The sequence below is a fragment of the Salmo trutta genome, chromosome 1, assembly GCF_901001165.1.
Source record: "Salmo trutta chromosome 1, fSalTru1.1, whole genome shotgun sequence".
Classification (NCBI taxonomy): Eukaryota; Metazoa; Chordata; class Actinopteri; order Salmoniformes; family Salmonidae; genus Salmo; species Salmo trutta.
In genome coordinates this window covers 70,457,223-70,483,518 of record NC_042957.1, presented here as the reverse complement: position 1 = coordinate 70,483,518, position 26,296 = coordinate 70,457,223, and the positions used below count along the sequence as shown (strand labels likewise).

General features: G+C 45.3%; 1 protein-coding gene across 1 annotated transcript in view; it reads right to left on the bottom strand.

Moving 5' to 3' along the window:
• Positions 1–26,296, bottom strand: part of LOC115206616 (ATP-binding cassette sub-family A member 3) — an 81,914-nt gene that overhangs the window by 30,287 nt on the left and 25,331 nt on the right. Inside the window, exons 5-14 of the mRNA XM_029773773.1 lie at positions 23,824–23,989; positions 20,322–20,581; positions 20,129–20,245; positions 17,583–17,703; positions 13,013–13,186; positions 12,629–12,810; positions 9,169–9,306; positions 6,486–6,615; positions 5,730–5,884; positions 3,009–3,164 (exon numbers count right to left, since the gene is read on the bottom strand). Of these exons, the coding sequence (XP_029629633.1) occupies positions 3,009–3,164; positions 5,730–5,884; positions 6,486–6,615; positions 9,169–9,306; positions 12,629–12,810; positions 13,013–13,186; positions 17,583–17,703; positions 20,129–20,245; positions 20,322–20,581; positions 23,824–23,989 (1,599 nt within the window). The remainder of the gene's footprint in view (positions 1–3,008; positions 3,165–5,729; positions 5,885–6,485; positions 6,616–9,168; positions 9,307–12,628; positions 12,811–13,012; positions 13,187–17,582; positions 17,704–20,128; positions 20,246–20,321; positions 20,582–23,823; positions 23,990–26,296) is intronic.

Below are 26,296 nucleotides of genomic sequence, written 5' to 3'. Positions count from 1 at the left end.
ATGTTTTTAGGAATTTTTGAAAATGTTTTGAAAATTAAATAAAAGTCTAATTTACCTAAGTATTCACACCCCCGAGTCAATACTTTGTAGAAGCACTTTTGGCATTGATTACAGCTGTGAGTAGGCTGGGTCAGTCTCTAAGAGCTTTCCACACATGGATTGTGCAATATTTGCCCATTTATTATTTTCTAAATTCTTCAAGGGCTGTCTAATTGGTTGTTAATCATTGCTAGACACCCATGTTCAGGTCTTGCCATAGATTTTCAAGTAGATTTAAGTCAAAGCTGTAACTTAGCAACTCAGGAACATTTACTGACTTCTTGGTAAGCAACTACAGTGTATATTTGGCCTTGTGTTTTAGGTTATTGTCCTGCTGAAAGGTGAACTCATCTCCCAATTTCTGGTGGAAAGCAGACAGAACCAGGTTTTCCCCTAGGATTTTGATGGTAGCTCCATTCCGTTTCTTTTTTATCCTGAAAAACTCCTCAGTCCTTAACAATTTCAATCACACCCATAACACAATGCAGCCACCCCGATGTTTGAAAATATGAAAAGTGGTACTCAGTAATGTGTTGTACTGGATTTTCCCCAAACATAACACTTTATATTCAGGACAAAAAGTGTATTTCTTTGCAAATTTTTTCAGTATTAGTTTAGTGCCTTGTTACAAACATGATGCGTGTTTTGGAATATTTGTATTCTGTACAGGTTTCTTTCTTTTCACTCTGTCAATTAGGTTAGTATTGTGGACTAACTACATTATTGTTGATCCATCCTCAGTTTTCTCATAGTAATTAAATTTTGTAACTGTTTTAAAGTCACCATTGACCTCATGGTGAAACCCCTAAACGGTTTCCTTCCTCTCCGGCAACTGAGTTAGGAAGGATGCCTGTATCTTTGTAGTTACTGGGTGTATTGATACACCATCAAAAGTGTAATTAATAACTTCACCATGCTCAAAGGGATATTCAATGTATCTACCAATAGGTGCCCTTTGCGAGGCATTGGAAAACCTCCCTGGTCTTTGTGGTTGAATCTGTGGTTGAAATTCACTTCTAGACTGAGGGGCCTTACATATTGTATGTGTGGGGTACAGAGATGAGTTAGTCATTCAAAAATCATTTTAATCTAGGGTATGTGGGACGAAATCGTCCCACCTAGTCAACAGCCAGTGGAATCGAGTGGCGCGATATTCAAATACCTTAGGAATGCTATTACTTCAATTTCTCAAACATATGACTATTTTACACCATTTTAAAGACAAGACTCTCGTTAATCTAACCACATTGTCCGATTTCAAAAAGGCTTTACAACGAAAGCAAAACATTAGATTATGTCAGGAGAGTACCCAGCCAGAAATAATCACACACCCATTTTTCAAGCTAGCATATAATGTCACAAAAACCAAAACCACAGCTAAATGCAGCACTAATCTTTGATGATGTTCATCAGATGACACTCCTAGGACATTATGTTATACAATACATGCATGTTTTGTTCAATCAAGTTCACATTTATATCAAAAACCAGCTTTTTACATTAGCATGTGACGTTCAGAACTTGCAAACATACCGAAAACTTCCGGTGAATTTACTAAATTACTCACGATAAACGTTCACAAAAAACATAATTATTTTAAGAATTATAGATACAGAACTCCTTTATGCAATCGCGGTGTCCGATTTTAAAATAGCTTTTCGGCAAAAGCACATTTTGCAATATTCTGAGTAGATAGCTCGCCATCACGGGCTAGCTAATTTGACACCCACCAAGTTTGGCATTCACTAAACTCAGAATTACTATAAGAATAATTGGATTACCTTTGCTGTTCTTCGTCAGAATGCACTCCCAGGACTTCTACTTCATCCACAAATGTTGTTTTGGTTCAAAATAATCCATAGGTATGTTCAAATATCCTGTTTTGTTCTTGCGTTCAAGACACTATCCGAACGGTGACGCGTGGACGCATGTCGTGACAAAAAAATTCAAAAAATATTCCATTACCGTACTTCGAAGCATGTCAAACGCTGTTTAAAATCAATTTTTATGCGATTTTTCTCGTAAAATAGCGATAATATTCCGACCGGGAGACGTCTTTTTCGTTCAAAGACTGAAAATCTAAAATGGACTCTTCACGTGCGCACCCGTCTCATTGTTCTCAGATCGACCACTATCCAAATGCGCTACTGTTTTTCAGCCTGGGACTGCAAAGTCATCATTCAACGTTCTGGCGCCTTCTGAGAGCCTATGGGAGCCTTAGAAAGTGTCACGTTACAGCAGAGATCCTCTGTTTTCGATAAAGAGGGTATAGAAGGCCAAGAAATGGTCAGAGAGGGCAATTCCTGTATGCAATCTTCTCACGTTTTGGCCTGCCAAATGAGTTCTGTTATACTCACAGACACCATTCAAACAGTTTTAGAAACTTTAGGGTGTTTTCTATCCAAATCAAACAATTATATGCATATTCTAGTTTCTGGGCAGTAGTAATAACCAGATTAAATCGGGTACATTTTTTATCCGGATGTGAAAATACTGCCCCCTACCCTAGAGAGGCTAAACACTATTATTGCACACAGAGTGAGTCCATGCAACTTATTACGTGACTTGTTAAGCAAATGTTTACTCCTAAACTTATTTAGGCTTGCCATAACAAACGGGTTGAATACTTCTTGACTCAAGACATTTCAGCGTTATATTTTTCGTACATAAAAAAACAACATAATTCCACTTTGACATTATGAGGTATTGTGTTTAGGCCAGTGACAACAATCTCAACTTAATCCATTTTAAATGCAGGCTGTAACACAACAAAATGTGGAAAAAGTCAAAGGGATATGCATTTATTCATGCAATTATGGTATGCCTGTAGTTTGACAATGCCAAGCTAACTAACCCTCTGGGGTTAATAAAGTCATTTTGAATTGAGTGACAAGACAAAACCTTCTGCTCAAAAGCAGTGCACTTGAAAAGGGAAATGGGTGGCATTTGGGACGCAATCCAATACTGACCTTGGAGTCTCCGATGAGGCCGATGCCGATGGATAGTTTCCTCTTCATCCCACCTGACAGGGTCTTGGAGAGGGAATGCCGCTTGTCCTCCAGGTTCAGGATCCTGATGATCCGGTCCACCTCAGCTGGAATCTTCTCCTGGGAATACCCCTTCAGCTGGAGACGAGACAGAGAAAAACATAAGGAATAACCCTTCAACCGGAGATGAGACGAGACAGAGACATAAGGAATAACCCTTCAACTGGAGACGAGACAAAGAGACATAAGAAATAACGTTTCAGCTGGAGATGAGATGAGACACAGAGAGAGAGAGGGAGAGAAAGACATAAGGAATAACCCTTCAGCTGGAGATGAGAGGCATAAGGAATACATACCAATAGAGAGCGAGAGCATGAGAGAACGCAAGGGAGAGCGAGCACGAGAGAAATAAGTGGGAAGAAGGGAAGCATGGAATGTGAGGAAAAGTTAGAGTGAAATTGAGAAAGTAAACTTAAAAGGAACGGTAAGAGGACAGAAGGTAAGGATAGTAGAGGGGAATGGTGCCTGCCTGCCTGTCTCTGTACCTGCCTGTCTGTCTCTGTGCCTGCCTGCCTGTCTCTGTGCCTGCCTGCCTGTCTCTGTGCCCGTCTGCCTGTCTCTGTGCCCGTCTGCCTGTCTCTGTGCCCGTCTGCCTGTCTCTGTCTCTGTCTGCCTGTCTCTGTCTGCCTGTCTCTGTCTGCCTGTCTCTGTGCCCGTCTGCCTGTCTCTGTCTGCCTGTCTCTGTGCCCGTCTGCCTGTCTCTGTCTGCCTGTCTCTGTGCCCGTCTGCCTGTCTCTGTCTGCCTGTCTCTGTGCCCGTCTGCCTGTCTCTGTCTGCCTGTCTCTGTGCCCGTCTGCCTGTCTCTGTGCCCGTCTGCCTGTCTCTGTCTGCCTGTCTCTGTCTGCCTGTCTCTGTCTGCCTGTCTCTGTCTGCCTGTCTCTGTCTGCCTGTCTCTGTCTGCCTGTCTCTGTCTGCCTGTCTCTGTCTGCCTGTCTCTGTCTGCCTGTCTCTGTCTGCCTGTCTCTGTCTGCCTGTCTCTGTCTGCCTGTCTCTGTCTGCCTGTCTCTGTCTGCCTGTCTCTGTGCCCGTCTGCCTGTCTCCGTCTGCCTGTCTCTGTGCCCGTCTGCCTGTCTCTGTCTGCCTGTCTCTGTGCCCGTCTGCCTGTCTCCGTCTGCCTGTCTCCGTCTGCCTGTCTCCGTCTGCCTGTCTCCGTCTGCCTGTCTCCGTCTGCCTGTCTCCGTCTGCCTGTCTCCGTCTGCCTGTCTCCGTCTGCCTGTCTCCGTCTGCCTGTCTCCGTCTGCCTGTCTCCGTCTGCCTGTCTCCGTCTGCCTGTCTCCGTCTGCCTGTCTCTGTCTCCGTCTGCCTGTCTCTGTCTCCGTCTGCCTGTCTCTGTGCCCCGTCTGCCTGTCTCTGTGCCCGTCTGCCTGTCTCTGTGCCCGTCTGCCTGTCTCTGTGCCCGTCTGCCTGTCTCTGTGCCCGTCTGCCCGTCTCTGTGCCCGTCTGCCCGTCTGTCTGCCCGTCTCTGTCTGTCTGCCCGTCTCTGTCTGTCTGCCCGTCTCTGTCTGTCTGCCCGTCTCTGTCTGTCTGCCCGTCTCTGTCTGTCTGCCCGTCTCTGTGCCCGTCTGCCCGTCTCTGTGCCCGTCTGCCCGTCTCTGTGCCCGTCTGCCCGTCTCTGTGCCCGTCTGCCCGTCTCTGTGCCCGTCTGCCCGTCTCTGTGCCCGTCTGCCCGTCTCTGTGCCCGTCTGCCCGTCTCTGTGCCGTCTGCCCGTCTCTGTGCCCGTCTGCCCGTCTCTGTGCCCGTCTGCCCGTCTCTGTGCCCGTCTGCCCGTCTCTGTGCCCGTCTGCCCGTCTCTGTGCCCGTCTGCCCGTCTCTGTGCCCGTCTGCCCGTCTCTGTGCCCGTCTGCCCGTCTCTGTGCCCGTCTGCCCGTCTCTGTGCCCGTCTGCCCGTCATCTGTGCCCGTCTGCCCGTCTTCTGTGCCCGTCTGCCCGTCTCTGTGCCCGTCTGCCCGTCTCTGTGCCCCGTCTGCCCGTCTCTGTGCCCGTCTGCCCGTCTCTGTGCCCGTCTGCCCGTCTCTGTGCCCGTCTGCCCGTCTCTGTGCCCGTCTGCCCGTCTCTGTGCCCGTCTGCCCGTCTCTGTGCCCGTCTGCCCGTCTCTGTGCCCGTCTGCCAGTCTCTGTGCCCGTCTGCCCGTCTCTGTGCCCGTCTGCCCGTCTCTGTGCCCGTCTGCCCGTCTCTGTGCCCGTCTGCCCGTCTCTGTGCCCGTCTGCCCGTCTCTGTCTCCGTCTGCCCGTCTCTGTCTCCGTCTGCCCGTCTCTGTCTCCGTCTGCCCGTCTCTGTCTGTCTGCCCGTCTCTGTCTGTCTGCCCGTCTCTGTCTGTCTGCCCGTCTCTGTCTCTGTCTGTCTGCCTGTCTCTGTCTGTCTGCCTGTCTCTGTCTGCCTGTCTCTGTCTGCCTGTCTCTGTCTGCCTGTCTCTGTCTGCCTGTCTCTGTCTGCCTGTCTCTGTCTGCCTGTCTCTGTCTGCCTGTCTGCCTGTCTCTGTGCCTGTCTGCCTGTCTCTGTGCCTGTCTGCCTGTCTCTGTGCCTGTCTGCCTGTCTCTGTGCCTGTCTGCCTGTCTGCCTGTCTCTGTGCCTGTCTGCCTGTCTCTGTGCCTGTCTGCCTGTCTGCCTGTCTCTGTGCCTGTCTGTGTGTTTGCATGTCTTACCTGTGTGTAGAATAGCAGGTGCTCCCGGACAGTGAGGTTGTCAAAGAGCACGTCGTGCTGCGGACACAGGCCCAGACTGTGGCGAATCAGAGCCATGTCCTGACCGATGTCATAGCCGTTAATGTAGGCCCTGCCACTGCTGGGAGGAAACAGACCTGGAGGATACACAGAGAAACATAGCTGTTAATGTAGGCCCTGCCACTGAAACAGACCTGGAGGATACACAGAGAAACATAGCTGTTAATATAGGCCCTGCCACTGAAACAGACCTGGAGGATACACAGAGAAACATAGCTGTTAATGTAGGCCCTGCCACTGAAACAGACCTGGAGGATACACAGAGAAACATAGCTGTTAATGTAGGCCCTGCCACTGAAACAGCCCTGGAGGATACACAGAGAAACATAGATGTTAATATAGGCCCTGCCACTGAAACAGACCTGGAGGATACACAGAGAAACATAGCTGTTAATGTAGGCCCTGCCACTGAAACAGACCTGGAGGATACACAGAGAAACATAGCTGTTAATATAGGCCCTGCCACTGAAACAGACCTGGAGGATACACAGAGAAACATAAGGAGTGAGTTTTACAATACAAAGCCTATTGTGAGTTTGGTTTTAGAGTGGAGGCACACTGGCCTGTCTATGCTTTCGGTTCTGTTAGCGTCATCACTGTTTTCAGTCTGTAGATTGTACAAGGGAAAAGTAGCAATGTGTATAGCTGTGTTTGTGTGTGTGTGTGTGTGTGTCCCACCTGTCAGCATGGACAGTGTGGTGGTCTTCCCGGCTCCGTTGTGCCCCAGCAGAACTGTGATCTGGCCCTCAAACATGTTCACCGTCAGATCCTTGACAGCCTGCCGCGTCTTGTTACCCACTTTGAACTCCTGGCAGGATGAAAATCATTCCATCTAAATCATTACAATGGCCAACCTATCCCTGGATTAACATCATTACAATGGCCAACCTAGCCCTGGATTAACATCATTACAACGGTCGGCCAACCTACCTAGCCCTGGATTAAAATCATTACAACGGCCTGCCTACCTACCTACCTAGCCCTGGATTAAAATCATTACAACGGCCTGCCTACCTACCTACCTAGCCCTGGATTAAAATCATTACAACGGTCGGCCAACCTACCCCTGGATTAAAATCATTACAACGGCCTGCCTGCCTACCTACCTAGCCCTGGATTAAAATCATTACAACGGTCTGCCTACCTAGCCCTAGATTAAAATCATTACAACGGCCTGCCTACCTAGCCCTGGATTAAAATCATTACAACGGCCGGCCAACCTAACGCTGGATTAAAATCATTACAACGGCCTGCCTACCTAGCCCTGGATTAAAATCATTACAACGGCCGGCCAACCTAGCCCTGGATTAAAATCATTACACCGGCCTGCCTACCTAGCCCTGGATTAAAATCATTACACCGGCCTGCCTACCTAGCCCTGGATTAAAATCATTACACCGGCCTGCCTACCTAGCCCTGGATTAAAATCATTACACCGGCCTGCCTACCTACCCCTGGATTAAAATCATTACAACGGCCTGCCTACCTAGCCCTGGATTAAAATCATTACAACGGCCTGCCTACCTAGCCCTGGATTAAAATCATGATTACAACTGCCTACTTATCCACGGAGAAAATCATCAAGGACCGCAGCCACCCGAGCCACGGCCTGTTCTCCCCATTTCCATCACTCAGACGCGGGCAATGTAGGAGCATCATGGCAAAAACTTCCTGCATTGTTGGAGCCTAACAATTTCACTGTACCCTGCAATTACATGTGCAAACCTGTGCATGTGACTAATAAACTAATTTAATGATTACAATGGCCTACCTATCCCTGAGGGAATAGGTATTTTGCTCTTTATTATCCATCTCCAGCCTCATCCTCTCTAGCCCTGGGTCTAACCACCTCATCCTCTCCAGTCCTGGGTCTAATCACCTCATCCTCTCCAGCCATGGGTCTAATCACCTCATCCTCTCCAGCCCTGGGTCTAATCACCTCATCCTCTCCAGCCCTGGGTCTAATCACCTCATCCTCTCCAGCCCTGGGTCTAATCACCTCATCCTCTCCAGCCCTGGGTCTAATCACCTCATCCTCTCCAGCCCTGGGTCTAATCACCTCATCCTCTCCAGCCCTGGGTCTAATCACCTCATCCTCTCCAGCCCTGGGTCTAATCACCTCATCCTCTCCAGCCCTGGGTCTAATCACCTCATCCTCTCCAGCCCTGGGTCTAATCACCTCATCCTCTCCAGCCCTGGGTCTAATCACCTCATCCTCTCCAGCCCTGGGTCTAATCACCTCATCCTCTCCAGCCCTGGGTCTAATCACCTCATCCTCTCCAGCCCTGGGTCTAATCACCTCATCCTCTCCGGCCCTGGGTCTAATCACCTCATCCTCTCCGGCCCTGGGTCTAATCACCTCATCCTCTCCGGCCCTGGGTCTAATCACCTCATCCTCTCCGGCCCTGGGTCTAATCACCTCATCCTCTCCGGCCCTGGGTCTAATCACCTCATCCTCTCCGGCCCTGGGTCTAATCACCTCATCTCCTCCGGCCCTGGGTCTAATCACCTCATCTCCTCCGGCCCTGGGTCTAATCACCTCATCTCCTCCGGCCCTGGGTCTAATCACCTCATCTCCTCCGGCCCTGGGTCTAATCACCTCATCTCCTCCGGCCCTGGGTCTAATCACCTCATCTCCGGCCCTGGGTCTAATCACCTCATCTCCGGCCCTGGGTCTAATCACCTCATCTCCGGCCCTGGGTCTAATCACCTCATCTCCGGCCCTGGGTCTAATCACCTCATCTCCGGCCCTGGGTCTAATCACCTCATCTCCGGCCCTGGGTCTAATCACCTCATCTCCGGCCCTGGGTCTAATCACCTCATCACCAGCCCTGGGTCTAAGGGCCTAGCGTCATAATCATCTTCTCCATTATCCTTCTCCTCATCGCCTTCTCCCAAACTTAGCCAAGTGTTTTATCTACCCAGCCCTGGGTTGTGTTGATTAATCTTCAAACGGAAGAAAACATACAAAAAATGTACCAAAAATCTCCTCCTGCCTAGTTCCAGTTCAAAAACATCCTTACATAACAATATGAAATGAGATGCTCTTTTACATGTTGAGGACCACACTGAAATAAAGACACACTCCCATAATGGTAAAGCTACAAGGGGGTTTCTTTCTTTTTTTGTAAAAACCTGTTCAACCACCTGATGTCTCAGTCTCAATTCGCTCCCAACTCCTTGGCCCAAACCTTCTATGTATAGGGAACTGGAGAGTCTGGACAGTATAAGCAGTGTAGTGGAGGAGCTTCCACCATGTTGCTTCCACTCTACAGATCTGCAGACATCATAGGGTTACAGCCAAGGGGAGGGCTAGGGATCGACTTGGGACTGGGTGGACAGGTTGCATTTAAGACCTTGCCTTGTTCAGGTGTTTGATCTTGACTCCTGAGACCAGTCCGGCTGGCTCCTCCTCGATGAACTCTCCCTTCAGAGCCTTCTCCACATCTTCCTCTTCCTTCACCATGGCCATGCGGGGGCTGCTACACCAGTAGGACGGCTGGACAGGGAGGGAGAGAAAGGGAGAAAGAAAATAAGTGGAATGCTTCTCTTTCCTCAGCTCGTACCCTTATGGTCAGTATCAGAAAGATGCCTCTATCATGGGTCTTGTCTATGGAATAAACATTAACCTAGTCAGGGATGGCAACTCCAGTCCTCGGGGCCTGATTGGTGTCACACCTTTCCCCATCCCTAGTCAACACAGCTGATGAAACTAATAGCATTCTAAACTGAAGAACATGATTAGTTGATTATTGGAGTCAGGTGTGTTAGCAGGGGCTTTGGAAAACATTCAGTGAGACCCAAACTAAGGTCAATGGCAATGCATCCAAAACAAAACCACCCGATACGGCTGCTAATGGGGAAGTCATTGAGTTGTTAGAAAGCCTGTCTGCCTCTCTGCTCCTTATCAAGACACTACACCAGCGTTTCCCACACTCGGTCCTCGGGACCTCAAGGGCTCCACGTTTTGGTTTTGCCCTAACACTACACAGCCAATTCAAATGATCAAAGCTAGATGATTAGTTGATTATTTGAATCAGCTGTGTATTGTTATGGCAAAAACCAAAACCTGCACCCCTTAGGGTCCTGAGGACCGAGTTTGGGAAACCATGCACCACACACACCAAACTAAATCAACAAAACGGCCCTCTTGAAGGAGAACAACAGCTATGACTGTAAATTAAGGTCGGGATGAGGAAGTGGGTGGGCTGTTTTATGCTTAATTAATTAGCTATCCATCCCATGCTCTAATCAGTAAGGATATAAATTACAATAATGTAAACGACTATGGAATGGTTAACTGAGTAGGTAGGGAGTAATCACTACTGCAGTACTGCTGAACTCACAAAATGAATTTCCATGGAAATGGACAATACAAGCATTGTATTGTTGTCTAGAGTTTGTAATTTCCCTGTCTCTCTCTATCAAGCCAACTCACGCCGACTAAGACCATTGTTCATTTCTGGATACCATGTCAGCAAATGAAATACATGTTTCCCTTCCAGCACAGATTCAATGAAAATGTGATCATCTTAGTCTATCTTACTGGTAGTCAATCTAAGACCTCCTAGTCTGACCTATTTAATGCTAAGTGGCTATTAAGAACATCTCCCTCTCCTCTAACCCTAACCATAGTGGACCTTAAAGGAACCATCAAACACATCTGTCTAACCCTAGTGGACCTTAAAGGAACCATCAAAGACATCTGTCTAACCCTAGTGGACCATAAAGGAACCATCAGACACATCTGTCTAACCCTAGTGGACCTTAAAGGAACCATCAAACACATCTGTCTAACCCTAGTGGACCTTAAAGGAACCATCAAAGACATCTGTCTAACCCTAGTGGACCTTAAAGGAACCATCAAAGACATCTGTCTAACCCTAGTGGACCTTAAAGGAACCATCAAAGACATCTGTCTAACCCTAGTGGACCTTAAAGGAACCATCAAAGACATCTGTCTAACCCTAGTGGACCTTAAAGGAACCATCAAACACATCTGTCTAACCCTAACGCAGGGGTTCTCAAACTTTATGGGGCTGAGGACCCCTATCGTGGTATCAAATTCATCAGGGACCCACCGTCTTCCATTGCAAAACATCTTGCTATTGTGTGCCCTAATGCAGCGGTTCCCAACCCCCGGGCCGCGGACCGGTACCGGTCCGTGGGTCATTTGGTACTGGGCCGCAGAGAAAGAATAAATAACTTACATTATTTCCGTTTTATTTATTATCTGAGTCTGAACAATGTTTTATTTTGAAAAATGAACGCGGACCACAGACACCTTCTCTTATACACAGAAATAACATGGTTATCCCGAGGGAGATCACTGGCCAGAGTGTTTGAATTACGGGAGCCGCTGCAGAGATTTCTCTCAGAAAAAAAAGTCACCGCTGGCAGCACATTTCAGTGACGAGGAATGGGTCGCAAAACTCGCTTACTTGTGCGACATATTCAACCTGCTCAATGAACTCAATCGGTCACTTCAGGGGAAAATGACAACTGTCTTCAAGTTGGCAGATAAAGTAGCCGCATTTAAAGCCAAACTGGATTTGTGGGGACGGCGCGTGAACAGAGGTATATTTGACATGTTTCAAACATTCACGGGGATTCTGGAAGAGACTGAGCCCGAGCCTTCATTGTCCCAGCTGGTGCACGATCACCTGTCTTTGCTTTTAAAAGAGTTTGTGCGCTACTTCCCATCCACAAAAGACCCACGAACTGCCAGGGAATGGATCCGCGACCCATTTGTCAACAAACCAGGTGAATCCAGCATGTCAAGATGGATTAAAGTCTGGATTAAAGTCTGGATTCTGGATTAAAGTCACGGCAGAATACCCTGAGATCGCCACAACAGCATTGAAAACCCTGTTGCCATTTCCGACATCCTATTTGTGTGAAGCGGGATTTTCTGCAGTGACAGCAACCAAAACAAAATGACGGAGTAGACTGGACATAAGCAACACACTTCGGGTGTCATTGTCTCCCATTGCCCCTAGATGGGACCGTCTCGTTGCAGAGAAACAAGCTCAGGGCTCCCACTGATTTAGCGTTATGGTGAGTTGTATTTTTCATGCACTTTATATTTGTTTTTGTGTTGTATCTTATTTTTAAGGCATGTTTAAACGTTACCATAGCGACCAGAGAGCGTTAGAGGCAGAGAGGATGTTACTCATGTTATGTTGTTGGTGCGATGTTACGAGGACGCTGCTAATAAAGTTGCATACGAGTACACAGTGGATTCACGTTTATTATTATATTTTTTTTTCATGCCGGTCGTATCATTTTATGCCGATCGTATCATTTTATTTTCTGTATTTATCCGCCACACCTTAAAGGCCGGTCCGTGAAAATATTTTCTGACATTAAACCGGTCAGTGGCCCAAAAAAGGTTGGGGACCGCTGCCCTAATGAACACGTTTGGGTTTCCAGTCCTGGAAACACAGCCAGCCTCACTCTCACTGTCTGACACAACATATACTTCCTGATATTTCTTGCAAATAAAAATAATTAGTCATTCTGCATTCCTCTCAGACTAGGAGTCAACGGCCAAAGCTCTAACTTGCATGTGTCAAACTCATTCCACAGAGTGCCGAGTATCTGCAGGTTTTTACTCCTTCCTTGAACTTGAACAGTAAGGAATTTCCACACGTTTGTTTAGGGCTTAATTTAAAAAAACTGCAGACACTCAGCTCTCCATGAAATGAGTTGGACACCCTTGCTCTAATAGATTTCTCCCCTGGGAACACTGACTTCATGTACACACACCAATCTCCCCCCGCACCACCACCCAGACCCAACCTACACCCACTCCTACGTACCAGTAGGAAGAAGTAGCAGGGCAGGGGGACTCCGTACTCCCCTGGGAACACAGCCTCCACGTACCAGGCCACCAGGCCATAGAGCAGGGCATCCAGCAGCAGCAGCCCCAGCACCTGGGCCAGGGAGAAGTCATCGTCCACCGTCACCGACTCAAACAGGTTACACCACTGGATCCCCGTGCCTGAGGGAAGGGGGGGAGATGGACGGGAGGAGAGAGAGGGAGTAAAGTTGGGTAGAGACATTTGAAATAGATGGTGAAGACTCATAATTAGAGTGCTGGTATTTAAACACAACATTGGTATGAGCGCATTGGTGTGAGTGTGCGTCTCTCTGTGTGCATCTCTGTGTGCATCTCTCTGTGTCAACATGTGAACATGGCTCACCTTTGCCCTCAAACATGCCCAGTAGCTGCGCTCCCATGGCCATGGCCACATTGGAGATGAGACAGGCAGACACCTTCTGGGCGTGGCTAAGCAGGTCGTAGCGAGGCCATAGGAATAGGTACGGCAGGTAGGACAGGAAGTAGATGAAGCCGCCCGCCGCCGCCGCCACATTGGCTGGAGAGGGAGAGAGACGGAGTGTGTTTGAGATTGATTATAGCAGTCAGACTGCAAAGAATCACTGATCTACAAATCCCCTTGGATCCCAAATAACTTGTCATTAGTGATTTTGTAGATGGCCTTGCTCAAACTGATCTCCTTAAACACGCTGAGAGGGAAAGGTCTGGAGGGGGGGAAACGGTTGTCACGACGTGGCCCTTTGGGGTGTATATCGTGGCCCTCCCCCCCACCACAAGTTTTGACTTTACAACAGGTCATAAATTCCTGGCAGAGACTCTCTCCCCCTGGTCATGCAGAAAGAGGGGGGAAATAAACCTATGGAACAAAGAGCTTCTCTTGGTTCAACTCCTATTCCCAAAAATTGGAGGATTAAACAATATTAATATTTTTGAGAATGTGGGAATGGTCCGTGGGTATTTAAAGAACAATCCTGTCAAAGTTGTTTTATTTTGTGACATCAGAAAGGATGGTAGCACAGAATAATGGTAGCTTTGGAAGTGTACATTTCTCAGTTATTTTCTACCTGAATGTTGTGTAAAATATATGATTGAATATGAAACTATTTGTGAGAAGAGAGCGCCGAGAGAGAGAGAGCGCCGAGAGAGAGAGAGAGCGCCGAGAGAGAGAGAGCGAGAGAAGAGGAGAAAGATAACCTCCTCCATCCTTTCAGATTAGATGTGAAGGCAGTATTCAGCCTCTGTTCACCCATCAACTCCTTTCATCTCTATGGGTAATTACATAGAAGACAACTCTAGACCAGGGAGAGGTAGTTAGAACAGGGGACTCATTGGTCCTGTGTGTACAATGCTAGGGTTGAAGATTAATCTTAAGACAGTTCTTCTGTGCCCGTCTACTGAACAAGAGATAGGCTATCTGTATTTGCTATTCCTTCAACCTGCATTCCAGAGAGAGACAGAGAGAGAGAGAGGGGGAGGGAGAGAGAGAGGGGGAGAGACGGACCGAGAGAGAGGGGGGAGAGAGAAAGCACACGAGAAACATTACTCACAGAAAACATTTGTCATCTTGAATCCTATTCCACCTGCTTTCCCTCCTAGGGACATTAATAATTCAGTCCCCAGAGAGGCCAGGGTGCCTACCTGACAGTAGGAGAGGGAGAAAGAGTGAGGAGAGGTGGAGAGAGAAGTCCCCAGAGAGGCCAGGGTGCCTACCTGACAGTAGGAGAGGGAGAAAGAGTGAGGAGAGGTGGAGAGAGAAGGGGATATGCACTACTCTACCTTTTCCTGACAAATGGGGGAGTGGTGAAACAATAGAAATAAATTAGGCGATAGAGAGCGTGAGACAGAGACATTTTCCTCAGATTAAACAGACCCACAAAGAATTTAAAAACAAATCCAATTTTGATAATCTCCCATATCTATTGGGTGAAATACCACAGTGTGCCATCACAGCAGCAAGATTTGTGACCTGTTGACACAAGGGCAATCAGGGAATAACAAACACCATTGTAAATACAACCCATATTTATGTTTATTATTTTCCCTTTTGTACTTTAACCATTTGCAAATCATTACAACACTGTATATAGACATATGACATTTCATACAAAAGTTCCAAAATAATAAAGTTTTGTAAGTGTAATGTTTACAGTAAATATTTTATTGTTAATTATCTATTTCACTTGCTCTGTCAATGCAAACATATGTTTCCCATGCCAATAAAGCCCCTTAAATTGAAATTGAATTGAGAGAGACAGGGAGAAATAAAGACAAAGGAAGAAATGCCTCATCTCTAAAACGCAAGACACTCCACAGCCCACAAAGGGGCACTCCATCCACATCAGCCCCTGATCCAGTCCCCAGTGGACCCCAACATTCAGGCCTGGATGATTCCTCCATTACTACCAGCAAGAAGCAAAAAGCAATGAAGAAATAATGTTTCAGTTTGCTTCCTGAATTTAAATGAAGCACCCTTTGCAGAGTCATGCCGAGGAGCCCATCAATGGGAATACCCACTCACCTAACTCTGCAGTTCAGATCTGAATGTGAGTTACCCACTCACCTAACTCTGCAGGAGGTCAGAGTTTCAGGCAGCGGAAGGCCACCTGGGGAGGGGTCCTGTTGTGACTAGGGGCCAGGCACAGCTGAGGCCAGCTAAAAGCCCTTTCTCGCCCTACTCTAATAATGACATCATACTGTATGTCACACATCCAACCAATAATCTAAAAAAAAAGAAGCAGGAGAAAATATATCATGCACACCGTAATCAGACGCAATCTCAAGGTTTTAATTTGCTAAGCTTTCAGCTACTCTTAAAAGCCAAAGCCTGACAAAAATTGTATGACTGCTGGGAGTAAATAACAGCTTGCCTGATTACACCAGAGTACAAACTGGTCTTGAACACAATCACAGATCATTTTAATCTCTATCTGCACTCTTTTGTCGAGGAACGATTTGGAGAAATTGGACTGGACTTTTTTGTTTGAAAAGAAAGAAATTGTGAAAGAGAAATGATAAAGGACTATCAAGCATAATCAACTGAAGGCCATTTAATAATCACCATTTCCTTTTTGTGTGAGGGTATTATATTAGCAATAACCAAATGAGCCTGTGTGAGATTGGCTGTGTGTGAAATTGGCTGTGCTTTAATCCTCTGTCACGTTCAGTCGGCACAAACCAAGAAACCTTCCCGAAACTGAGTGAAATGAGGAGGTACCCTCTGAACTTGTCCAATAAGAAACACTTATTTTTGTTTTACGTTTTGAAACTTTTTTCTACAGTGCCTTTCTGAACATAACCCTGACAACGGTGAACAGAAACAAGCACACAACCTCTGTAAAAGTCAGTCCGGAGACTTGTTGACATGATTTTTTGCTAACCTCACAAGTCATCTTTCCAGCACAACTCTGACCACACCAGCAGGGCTAAGAAAGCAGCAACAGCATTGTGCCGAGCTTATTAGCTCAACACCCAGGATGTGTAGAACTGGAAATGTAATGTATCATATAGCATCAATCGCCTTCGATTAGAACGTAAACAATTGATTATTCTAAACCTCCCAAGCATGTGTATTGGCTGCTAAACATAAACGTGTAGACATACAGGTTTTTCACCACATCTCCTCTCCCTTTGTTCCAGTTTGTCACGTTGAGTGACTGTTTTATTATTCCATGATGCTGAATAAACATTTGATTGCCCATCTTCCAGGCTCCAATGACTGATGGAGCTGGTTTACTGCTGTTCACTCAGAGGAAAGACGAAACAACCTCAGGAGAGTCAAATAATATGATCTACACTACATTTACGGTTGAAGTCGGAAGTTAACATAAACTGAGTTTGAATGTATTTGGCTAAGGTGTTTCACAATTCCTGACATTTAATCCTTGTAAAAATTCCCTGTCTTAGGTCAGTTAGGATCACCACTTTATTTTAAGGAAGTGAAATGTCAGAATAATAGTAGCGAGAATGATTTCAGCTTTTATTTCTTTCATCACATTCCCAGTGGGTCAGAAGTTTACATACACTCAATTAGTATTTGGTAGCATTGCCTTTAAATTGTTTAACTTGGGTCAAACGTGTCGGGTAGCCTTCCACAAGCTTCCCACACTAAGAATTTTAGCCCATTCCTCCTGACAGAGCTACTGTCCTCCCTCCTACTACATTCCTCCTGACACTGTTACTGAGTCAGGTTTGTAAGCCTCCTTGCTCGCACATGCTTTTTCAGTTCTGCCCACACATGTTCTATGGGATTGAGGTCAGGGCTTTGTGATTGCCACTCCAATACCTTGACTTTGTTGTCCTTAAGCCATTTTGCCACAACTTTGAAAGTATGCTTGGGGTCTCCAGACATCTCCAGACATCAGTCAGGAAGTTAAAGCTTGGTCGCAAATGGGTCTTCCAAATGGACAATGACCCCAAGCATACTTCCAAAGTTGTGGCAAAATGGCGTAAGGACAACCAAGTCAAGGTATTGCACCCCCACAACATGATGCTGCCACCCCCGTGCTTCGCGGTTGGGATGATGTTCTTCGGCTTGCAAGCTTCCCCCTTTTTCCTCCAAAAATATTGATGGTCATTATGGCCAAACAGTTCTATTTTTGTTTCATCAGACCAGAGGACATCTCCAAAAAGTATGATCTTTGTCCCCATGTGCAGTTGCAAACCGTAGTCTGGCTTTTTTATTGTGGTTTTGGAGCAGTGGCTTCTTCCTTGCTGAGCAGCCTTTCAGGTCATGTCGATATAGGACTTGTTTTACTGTGGATATAGATACTTTTGTACCCGTTTCCTCCAGGTTCATCACTGTTGTTCTGGGATTAATTTGCACCTTTCGCACCAAAGTACATTCATCTCTAGGAGACAGATGGAAGGCCGGACAGACATCTTGAGACACACACACAAACAAACCTCTTGAAACACACACACACACACACACACACCTCTTGAGAAGAAGGCACTGATCATGAAGCTGAAGTTGATGGTTGCCACGGCGAAGAAAAGCAGGAAGACAAAGACCAGGGTGGGGTCACTATAGGTCAACACAGCTCCATTAGGGCTCACCTAGAAAGGGCCAGAACAGGAAAGAACATCATTATCTTTATGAATACTAAACACACTGAATTGAACACAGAGACCTGGGTAGGGATTCATTTGGGCACACCGTAGAAAAAACGTAGTAAAACCTTTTGAAACACAGAACAAAAACAAGCATTTCTTATTGGAACATTTTAGGTAGTCCTTCCATGATTGGCAGTTTTCTTTCGTTTGGTGTCTAATTAACACGACCCTGGACAGATGGAGATCCAGTAGACTAGAGGTTCTTAAGCTTTTTCAGCTCGAGATCCAAATGAGAAATTTACTGTCCTCGAACAACCCAAATTAAGAAGAAATAGTGTGAGAGGTGTGTCGCAACCCATTTCCAACATGCTCAGGGCCCACTTTGGGTCCCAAACCATGGTTTAGGAAACACTGCAGTTGACACTCATCTTTATTATGGTGCCTTCAGAAAGTATTCACACCCCTAGACCTTTTCCACATTTTGTTGTGTTATAGTCTGAATTAAAAATGGATTGAGATTGTTGTCACTGGCCTACACACAATACCCCATAATGTCAAAGAGGAATTGTTTTTAGAATTGTTTACAAATTAATAAAAAAAGAAAAAAAAAAAAAGAAATGTCTTGAGTAAGTAAGTATTCAACCCCATTGTTATGGCAAACCTAACTCAGTTCAGAAGTAAACATTGGCTTAATCTTTCTGGCGCAGGCGTTCCGCTAGCGACCCACCTCGACAACATCCGGTGAAATTGCAGAGCGCGAAATTCAAATTACAGAAATAGTAATATTTAACATTCATGAAAATACAAGTTTCATACATCAAAATAAAGCTTAACTTCTTGTTAATCCAGCCGCTGTGTCAGATTTAAAAAAGGCTTTACAGCGAAAGCACACCATGCGATTATCTGAGGACAGCGCCCCCACACAAAAGCATTAAAAACATTTTTCAACCAAGCAGGTGCGCCACGAAAGTCAGAAATAGCAATATAATAAATGCCTTACCTTTGAAGATCTTCTTCTGTTGGCACTCAAATGGTCCCAGCTACATCACAAATGGTCCTTTTGTTCAATAAAGTCCTTCTTTATATCCCCAAAAACTCAGCTAGCGCGCTTCATTCAATAATCCACCGGTTTCCCTCCTTCAAAATGCATACAAAATGAATCCCAAACGTTACCAATAAACTTCTCCAAACAACATTTATAATCAAACCTCAGGTACCCTAATACGTAAATAAACGATAAAATTTAAGACGGAGAATTGTTAGTCTTTACCGGTGATAAACAACAAAGAACACGCTCTCATCCACGCGCATGAAAACACTACAGCCAAAATGGGAGCCACAAATTCTAGCTCATTTTTCCTAAAACAAGCCTGAAACTCTTTCTAAAGACTGTTGACATCTAGTGGAAGCCCTAGGAACTGCAATCTGGGAGGTTTTCGCCTCACATTAAACATGACTGCCATTGGAAACAGTGTTGGGCTGAAATTTTTCTTTTTTTGGATGGGTTGTCCTCGGATTATCACCTGCCATATCAGTTATTTTATACTCACAGACATTATTTTAACAGTTTTAGAAACTTTAGAGTGTTTTCTATCCAAATCTACCAATTATATGCATATCCTAGCTTCTGGGCCTGAGTAACAGGCAGTTTACTTTGGGCACGCTTTTCATCGAGACGTCAAAATACTGCCCCCTAGCCCAAAGAGGTTTTAACAAGCCACATAATAAGTTGCATGGACTCTACAAAGACCAGGGAGGTTTTTCAATGACTACTATTGGTAGATTACATATATAAAATAAAAGCAGACATTTAATATCCCTATTTTCTTTGAGCATGGTGCTTATTAATTACAGCTTAATTAATCACTACAAAGATAGACGTCCTTCCTAACTCCGTTGCCAGAGAGGAAGGAAACCGCTCAGGGATTTTATTTTATTTTATTTAGTTACAGAGTTCAATGGCTGTGATAGGAGAAAATGTAAGAAGACTCACAGCTGTAATTGCTGACAAAGTACTGACTCAGGGGTGTGAATACTTATGTAGATTAAATATTTCTGTATTTCATTTTCAATAAATGTGCAAATATTTCTAAAAACATGTTTTCACTTCGTCATGATTGGGAATTGTATATAGATGGTGAGAAAAAAATCTAGTCAATCAATTTTGAATATAGGCACTGTATATAAAAGGTATTTAGCCAGGTACTGTTGAGGACACTCATCTTTGTTATATCAACCTTATTCAGCCAGGTACTGCTAGTCAGAGACATTCTCTTGACATTACCTCGTTAGTCAAGAGGTGGACAGTTGAAAAAAACAAGTGAGAATGAAGAATCATGCCCTCCTTAAAGCAATAGAAAGAAAAGACTAGTTAAGGGTTGTTTGTTTGTTTTTTGTAACATAACAGTTATGTATAGTGCAAACTCACCTTGATGCAGAAGAGCAGCGTGACGAAGAACATGGAGATGGAGAGAAAGAGGAAGAACATGAGGAACCAGGCCGTCCAGTGCAGCCAGTTACTGAGGCCCATCATCCGCATGTACTCCTGTAGAGAGTAAGTAGAGTGAGATTGACAGTTTGCTTGACTGACAGGTAATCCACCACCTCACCCCCTCACCCACCTTGAGCTTCCTCTCCTTCTCCTGCACCACGGCCCTCACGATGTTCAGGGAGGTATAGGTGAGGCTGAGCACCAGGAGGAGGGGCAGCTGGTTCTGGATGGCCAGGATGAACACGTCGTAGATGAACGGCGGGAAGGGGAATCGGCGGAGGACCACCCGGGTGTGGGAGAGGAGCCAGGCTGCTCTTGTGCTGTTATAGGAACGCATGATGGCCTGGTTGACCGCATGCTGCACTGCCAGGAAGCCCTCGCGGAAGTAACCTATGGAGAGGAACGAGGTTATGTTAGAATAACTGCATCCCAATTCTCACAATGTGGCCCTTGTGCATTCCTCCCCATGGATCAGTGCAAATATGGGCTACAGCCTAGGGAGTTTCTTTAATCAGTCTCCTGACAATGTTAGTCTGTGAAACCCAAGTCATGTTTTCCTGTTTGCTTATGGCGGAATACAGCTCATTCAGTTCAGTGTTAGTGCCAGCATCAGTCTGTGGTGGTATGTAAACAGCTACAAAGAATACAAATGAAAACTCTCTCGGTAGGTAGGGTGGTCTACAGCCCATCATGAGATACTCTACCTCAGGTGAGCAATAGCTCGAGACTTCCTTAGATATCATGCACCAGCTGTTGTTTACAAAAATACATAGACCGCCGCCCCTTGTCTTACCAGACGCCTATGTTCTATCCAGCCGGTACAGCGTATTACCAGCCAGCTGTATGATGATATTGTCGTCATTCAGCCACAACTCCGTGAAGCATAAGATGTTAAAGTTTTGAATGTCCCGTTGGTAGTTTAATATTCCCCGTAACTGGTCGATTTTTATTCTCCAAAGATTGCACGTTTGCTAGCAATGTGGAGGGAAGTGGGGGTTTCTTCGATCGCCTACGAATTCTCAGATGGCAGCCCGACCTTCGGCCACTATTCTACGCAGATCACGGGGATCGGGGCCTGTTCCCGAGGAAGCAGTATATCCTTTGCTTCAGGCTCGTCAGAGTCATGACAGGAAAAAAAGGATTCTGCTAGTCCGTGGTGAGTAATCGCAGTCCTGTTGGTCTAGAAGTTATTTTCGGTCATAAGAGACGGTAGTGGCAACATTATGTACAAAATAAGTAAAACAATTTGTTACAAACAACGCAAATAAACAAACAAAACTAGCAGCTGGGGCCACGTAAAACATCTGCCTTCTTCTCCGGCGCCATTCTCGACCTCTATACCTTGGGCCCATTGTTTTTCCTGTTCATGTCATACTGTATACTGGTGGGGAAAAAAACGTCTGGTTCTAAGTATGACACTCTTCCATTACCATGGAGATAAAGAGGAAATGAGGACTCATTCTGACCTTTTTACCAGATCATTCCTTAACCCCACCAGAAGTTCATATTAACATATACTGATCTGAAAATGATGACAACAGCTACTCACTGAACAATCTGAACTGATGAAGGGATAGATGGCATTAAGAGTGTGGCTCAGTTCTCCAATGTGGCTCAGTTGGTAGAGCATGGTGTTTGCAACGCCAGGGTTGTGGGTTCAATTCCCACGGGGGACCAGTACGGAGAAAAAAAAAATGTATGAAATGTATGCATTCACTACTGTAAGTCGCTCTGGATAACAGCGTCTGCTAAATGACTAAAATGTAAATGTAAAGAGGCAGGAGGTAGGCCTCAGTAATGATGAACCCTTTTAAATTTTTATCCATATTTAAAATTCATGAATTCTGACAAACTCTTTGTGGTTATTGTCATGTAGACTGGAATGGTTTCCTCTAGGCGAGCCTTGGGCCATATTCATTAGGCACCAATTATTTTATTTTTTTAACACAAACATTTTCGTAAATGTTTTCCATTGTGTGCTTTAATGAATATGACCCTGATATCTCCCATTAGAGACACATTAACACAGCCACTTCATTTGAGATCAAAGGTCTGGCTCAGTAGAGGACACCAGAACGCCAGCTCTCTTCTGTTCTCGTCACTCGCTCATCATCTCTTCCTCTTTTGGGAGTCAGAATATTGACATAGCTTCAAAGTGGAAGGAGGAAGGGAATCAAAAGGGCAGGGTCTAAGATGGAGGATCTGGAGCCATGAGCAAAGAGATGGGGCAAATCTCAACAATATCCTACTCTCTATTTAATACACTACTTGTTACGCAACCACCATCGTTTCTGGATATATTCTGGAAAATATTTGTAAAAATATATGAGCCATCACCATTTATCAGAGAGAAACGTGAATACATATGGATGGACAAAAAAAAAAAAAGTTTCCTGATGATGAAGGCAAAGCTGTGAAAAATACAATTTGGGTCAGAAAGGTAGTGTGACAAGGGGGTATCACTAGATTACAGGGCTCAGCCAAACACTGTTGCCCTGTGACACAGAGTAAGGGTTGCCATGGGAACACAGCGGGAGCAAGGAGGAAAAGTTATCTTTCAAGGGGCTGTGCAAATAGCTAAAGCTCTCTCATCGAGTGTGTGATCTGTGAACACGAGATAATGACAGTGCACCTGACTGCGGCAGTTGGTTAAACCCTCCTGTGTAGGAGTACAGGTTTACATTTTATATTGTATATGCCACTTACGGGTCACTTCATGCAAAGTAGAGTTGGGTTTAATAAAATAAAAAAGTGTTTGTTAGCTTCAGACAGCTACTGTCTCTCCACACACACAAACTCCTTCCTCTCGTATCTGGCTCTGATCCACTGTTCCCGAAGGAGCCTGCAGAAACACTTGGTGTTCGTTTACTATATTTACTGTGTTTATGCTTGAAAAGATTCCCTGTCAATAATGTCTCATTAACCAACATGGATGACAGATCAGGGTGGTGTTCATTAGGGCACGCAACTGAAAATGTTTTGCAACGGAACACAAAAATAAGTATTTCTTATTGGACCAGTCCAGATAGTTCCTCCTTGTTTCAGTCCGTTTGGTGCCTAATGAACACAACCCTGGAGTTCTCATCCAGTGAGTGTGTAATGGTGTACTTATCTTTTAAATATAATAAATATTATATTGCTCCTCTGTCCTGTCAAATAATCAGGATTGCCAAGTCAAAATATTTTTATTACAGAAATGATTAGGAATGGACGGTCACCCATAAACATATTTTGACACCCTTCTCTCCAATTCCCTCTGCCTCGCTCTGAATTTATCATTCCCATTCCACGTCTTCTTCCCGCCCTCACTACCCTCGTCTTTCACCACTTTCCCTCACTATCTCTCTCTCTTCGCTCTGTCTGTCTTATCAGTAATCCGTCTTAACATGTACACAGGCAATATGAACAGGAAAACAAACATATGAAGCCTGAGACTATGTTTGTGTGTTCGTGTGTGTGTATATATATTTATTATTATCCTCATGGGTGCTGGAAATCCCTCAAAGTCTCACAAGGATAGTAAAACAAGGAACATTCTCCATTGTGGGGACATTACCCACCTCCTCATGAGTACAAAGGCTATGTTAAGCTTAAGGGTTAAGTTTAGGGTTACAATTAGGGTACAGGCTCACCAGGCGTGCCCCCCTGGAGGTCGTACTGCTCCCTGGGCCCGGGCAGTTGGAAGAGGGGGAACAAGTTGAGGGTGTGCCAGTCAAAGTCATTGTTGATGTTTAGCTCAGACTTCTCCTTGGCCGGGGCATTACGGGGACTAAAGCTGAACCGCAGGTGGTAGCTGACCTGTAGGGGATAGGAGGAGGAGAGGAGGGAGGGAGAGAAATAGAGAGAGTAAAAGAGAGAAAGACATTATGAACAACTGGAAGAGTGTATTTTCTTTTTGTAGATGTGAAAGATCAGATGATGTATATTGATCCACCACCATCTACCTCCCTGCCCACCACACACCTAATCAACACATTCCACTGACACACACACACACACCCTCTCTCTGCACTACCCAGACAGACAGACACACCCTCTCTCTGTACTACCCAGACAGACAGACACACCCTCTCTCTGTACTAACTGGTCCCGTGTGGCTCAGTTGGTAGAGCATGGTGTTTGCAACGCCAGGGTTGTGGGTTCGATTCCCACGGGGGACCAGTACGGAAAAAGAAAAAAAAAATGTATGAAATGTATGCATTCACTACTGTAAGTCGCTCTGGATAAGAGCGTCTGCTAAATGACTACAAATGTAAATGTAAATGTACTACCCAGACACACCCTCTCTCTGTACTACCCAGACAGACAGACAGACCCTCTCTCTGTACTACTCAGACAGACCCTCTCTCTGTACTACTCAGAGAGAGAGAGACAGACACATCCTCACTCTGTACTACTCAGACAGACAGACACTGGGCCTGAGATCATTAAGCTATCAGCTCAGTCTGCTCAGGACTGACTGACCACAGGTCTCACTAAAAGACAGATGGAAAGAGGCAGAGAGAGAAGGAGAATGAGAGATCAAGAAAGAGGGAAAATAAAAAGAACAATAGAAAAGAAGACAACACAGTATGATTCATCTCCCAACAGGCCCTGGTCAAAAGTAGTGCACTATATAGGGAATAGCGTGCCATTTTGGGACACAACCAAGCTCTCCATCCAACCATCAGAGCGGGCTGTGAGTGAGCCTCTTTCAGGTAAAACAGGGTCCAGTTTCATAAACCTGTGAGTCAGAGTAACTACATATGATAAGCAATAGTGTGTGATGTGTCCAGCCTCAAAAATATGTTGCATAAAGCCTACTTCCTTTTTCTATATTTGTTCTTTTTTTACTGCATCAGAATAGTATACACAGAGCGTTTCATCCACCAACTTTTGGGAGAGGGTGACAGAGTTAAATCTCCATCGGGAGGATGGTGTCCATCAACCCAGCCAGGGAATTCTCCTCTCTTTTTCCTGACTTCCTTCCAGCAGGTCATTCCTGCTGCACAGGTTTAAAAAACACTGTGAAGCTTTAGCTTTTGGTGTGTCAAGATCTGCCACTTTCTGTCCAATTAGGTCATTTCTGTAGAATATTTATGTCTCTATAGGCAATCCCTTTTGGCTCAAGAGCACCCTCAGATGCAAATAGCCTCAAACGAGGAGGAAATACTAAAGTATGGTTAAAGGTTAGCATGTCAAGGATTTGGCTGGACTGCAGGTGACTCCAGGATTATTGTATTTGAATGAGGGGCAATAATACTGTCAGTGAGAACCAGATGCTTTCATATGTAAACAAAGAGCTGATTCAGGGTTCAAGGTTCAAGTAGGGTGACCACATGTCCCAGATTGTGCGGGACAGTCCTGCATTTTGGCCTTACGTCCCGCAACCAAACAATCATGTCCCACATTTTACCAACAAATTAAAACATCACTAATTTAGAAAAAATATACATTTGTCACATATTTTAGTCAGACTTCCTATTCATTTGTTGAGAAGTGACATTCCAACCGGTCTTGTTTGAAGTCACGTTGAGCTTACGACAAGATAAATATCAAGGATGTGGTGCTGGTGATGTTAAACACTTCTCCAGTCGTTGTTGAGATCTGATATTATGCGCAACGCAAGAGACGTAGGCCAATGTCATATCATCAACCAATCACATTTGTCAAATCCTTTCGGGCTAAATTCCAGCTAAACTTGGAGAGGACTGTTAACTACTAACAAAGTGTGTGTAACGAAGCGCTACTAATGTAAGTAAATAGTCATATTAGACAAAGATATAAGGTCATTTTGTCAAACTTGTGAGGCTCTCCATGCTCATTAGTTGCTCATTCAACATATCCCTAAGACAAACCAGCAATGATTCCTTGGCAAAATATTCCCAGATTTTGTGTGAGGAAAAAAGTGTTGGCAAGGTACACTTCGATTAGTTCGCTCGGTGCTGTGGTAGGGAGATGTGTGCGCCTGTGTGTGGGAAAATGATTCAGGTGTAGGCTACACTGTCCCACCAATGTCCCGTAAAATCATACCATTGTCCTGCTTTTGGGCATTTCAAAATGTGCTCACCCTAGGTTAAAGTACAGTGAAGCTGACTGGTCACACACATACTGTCATTTATTTTT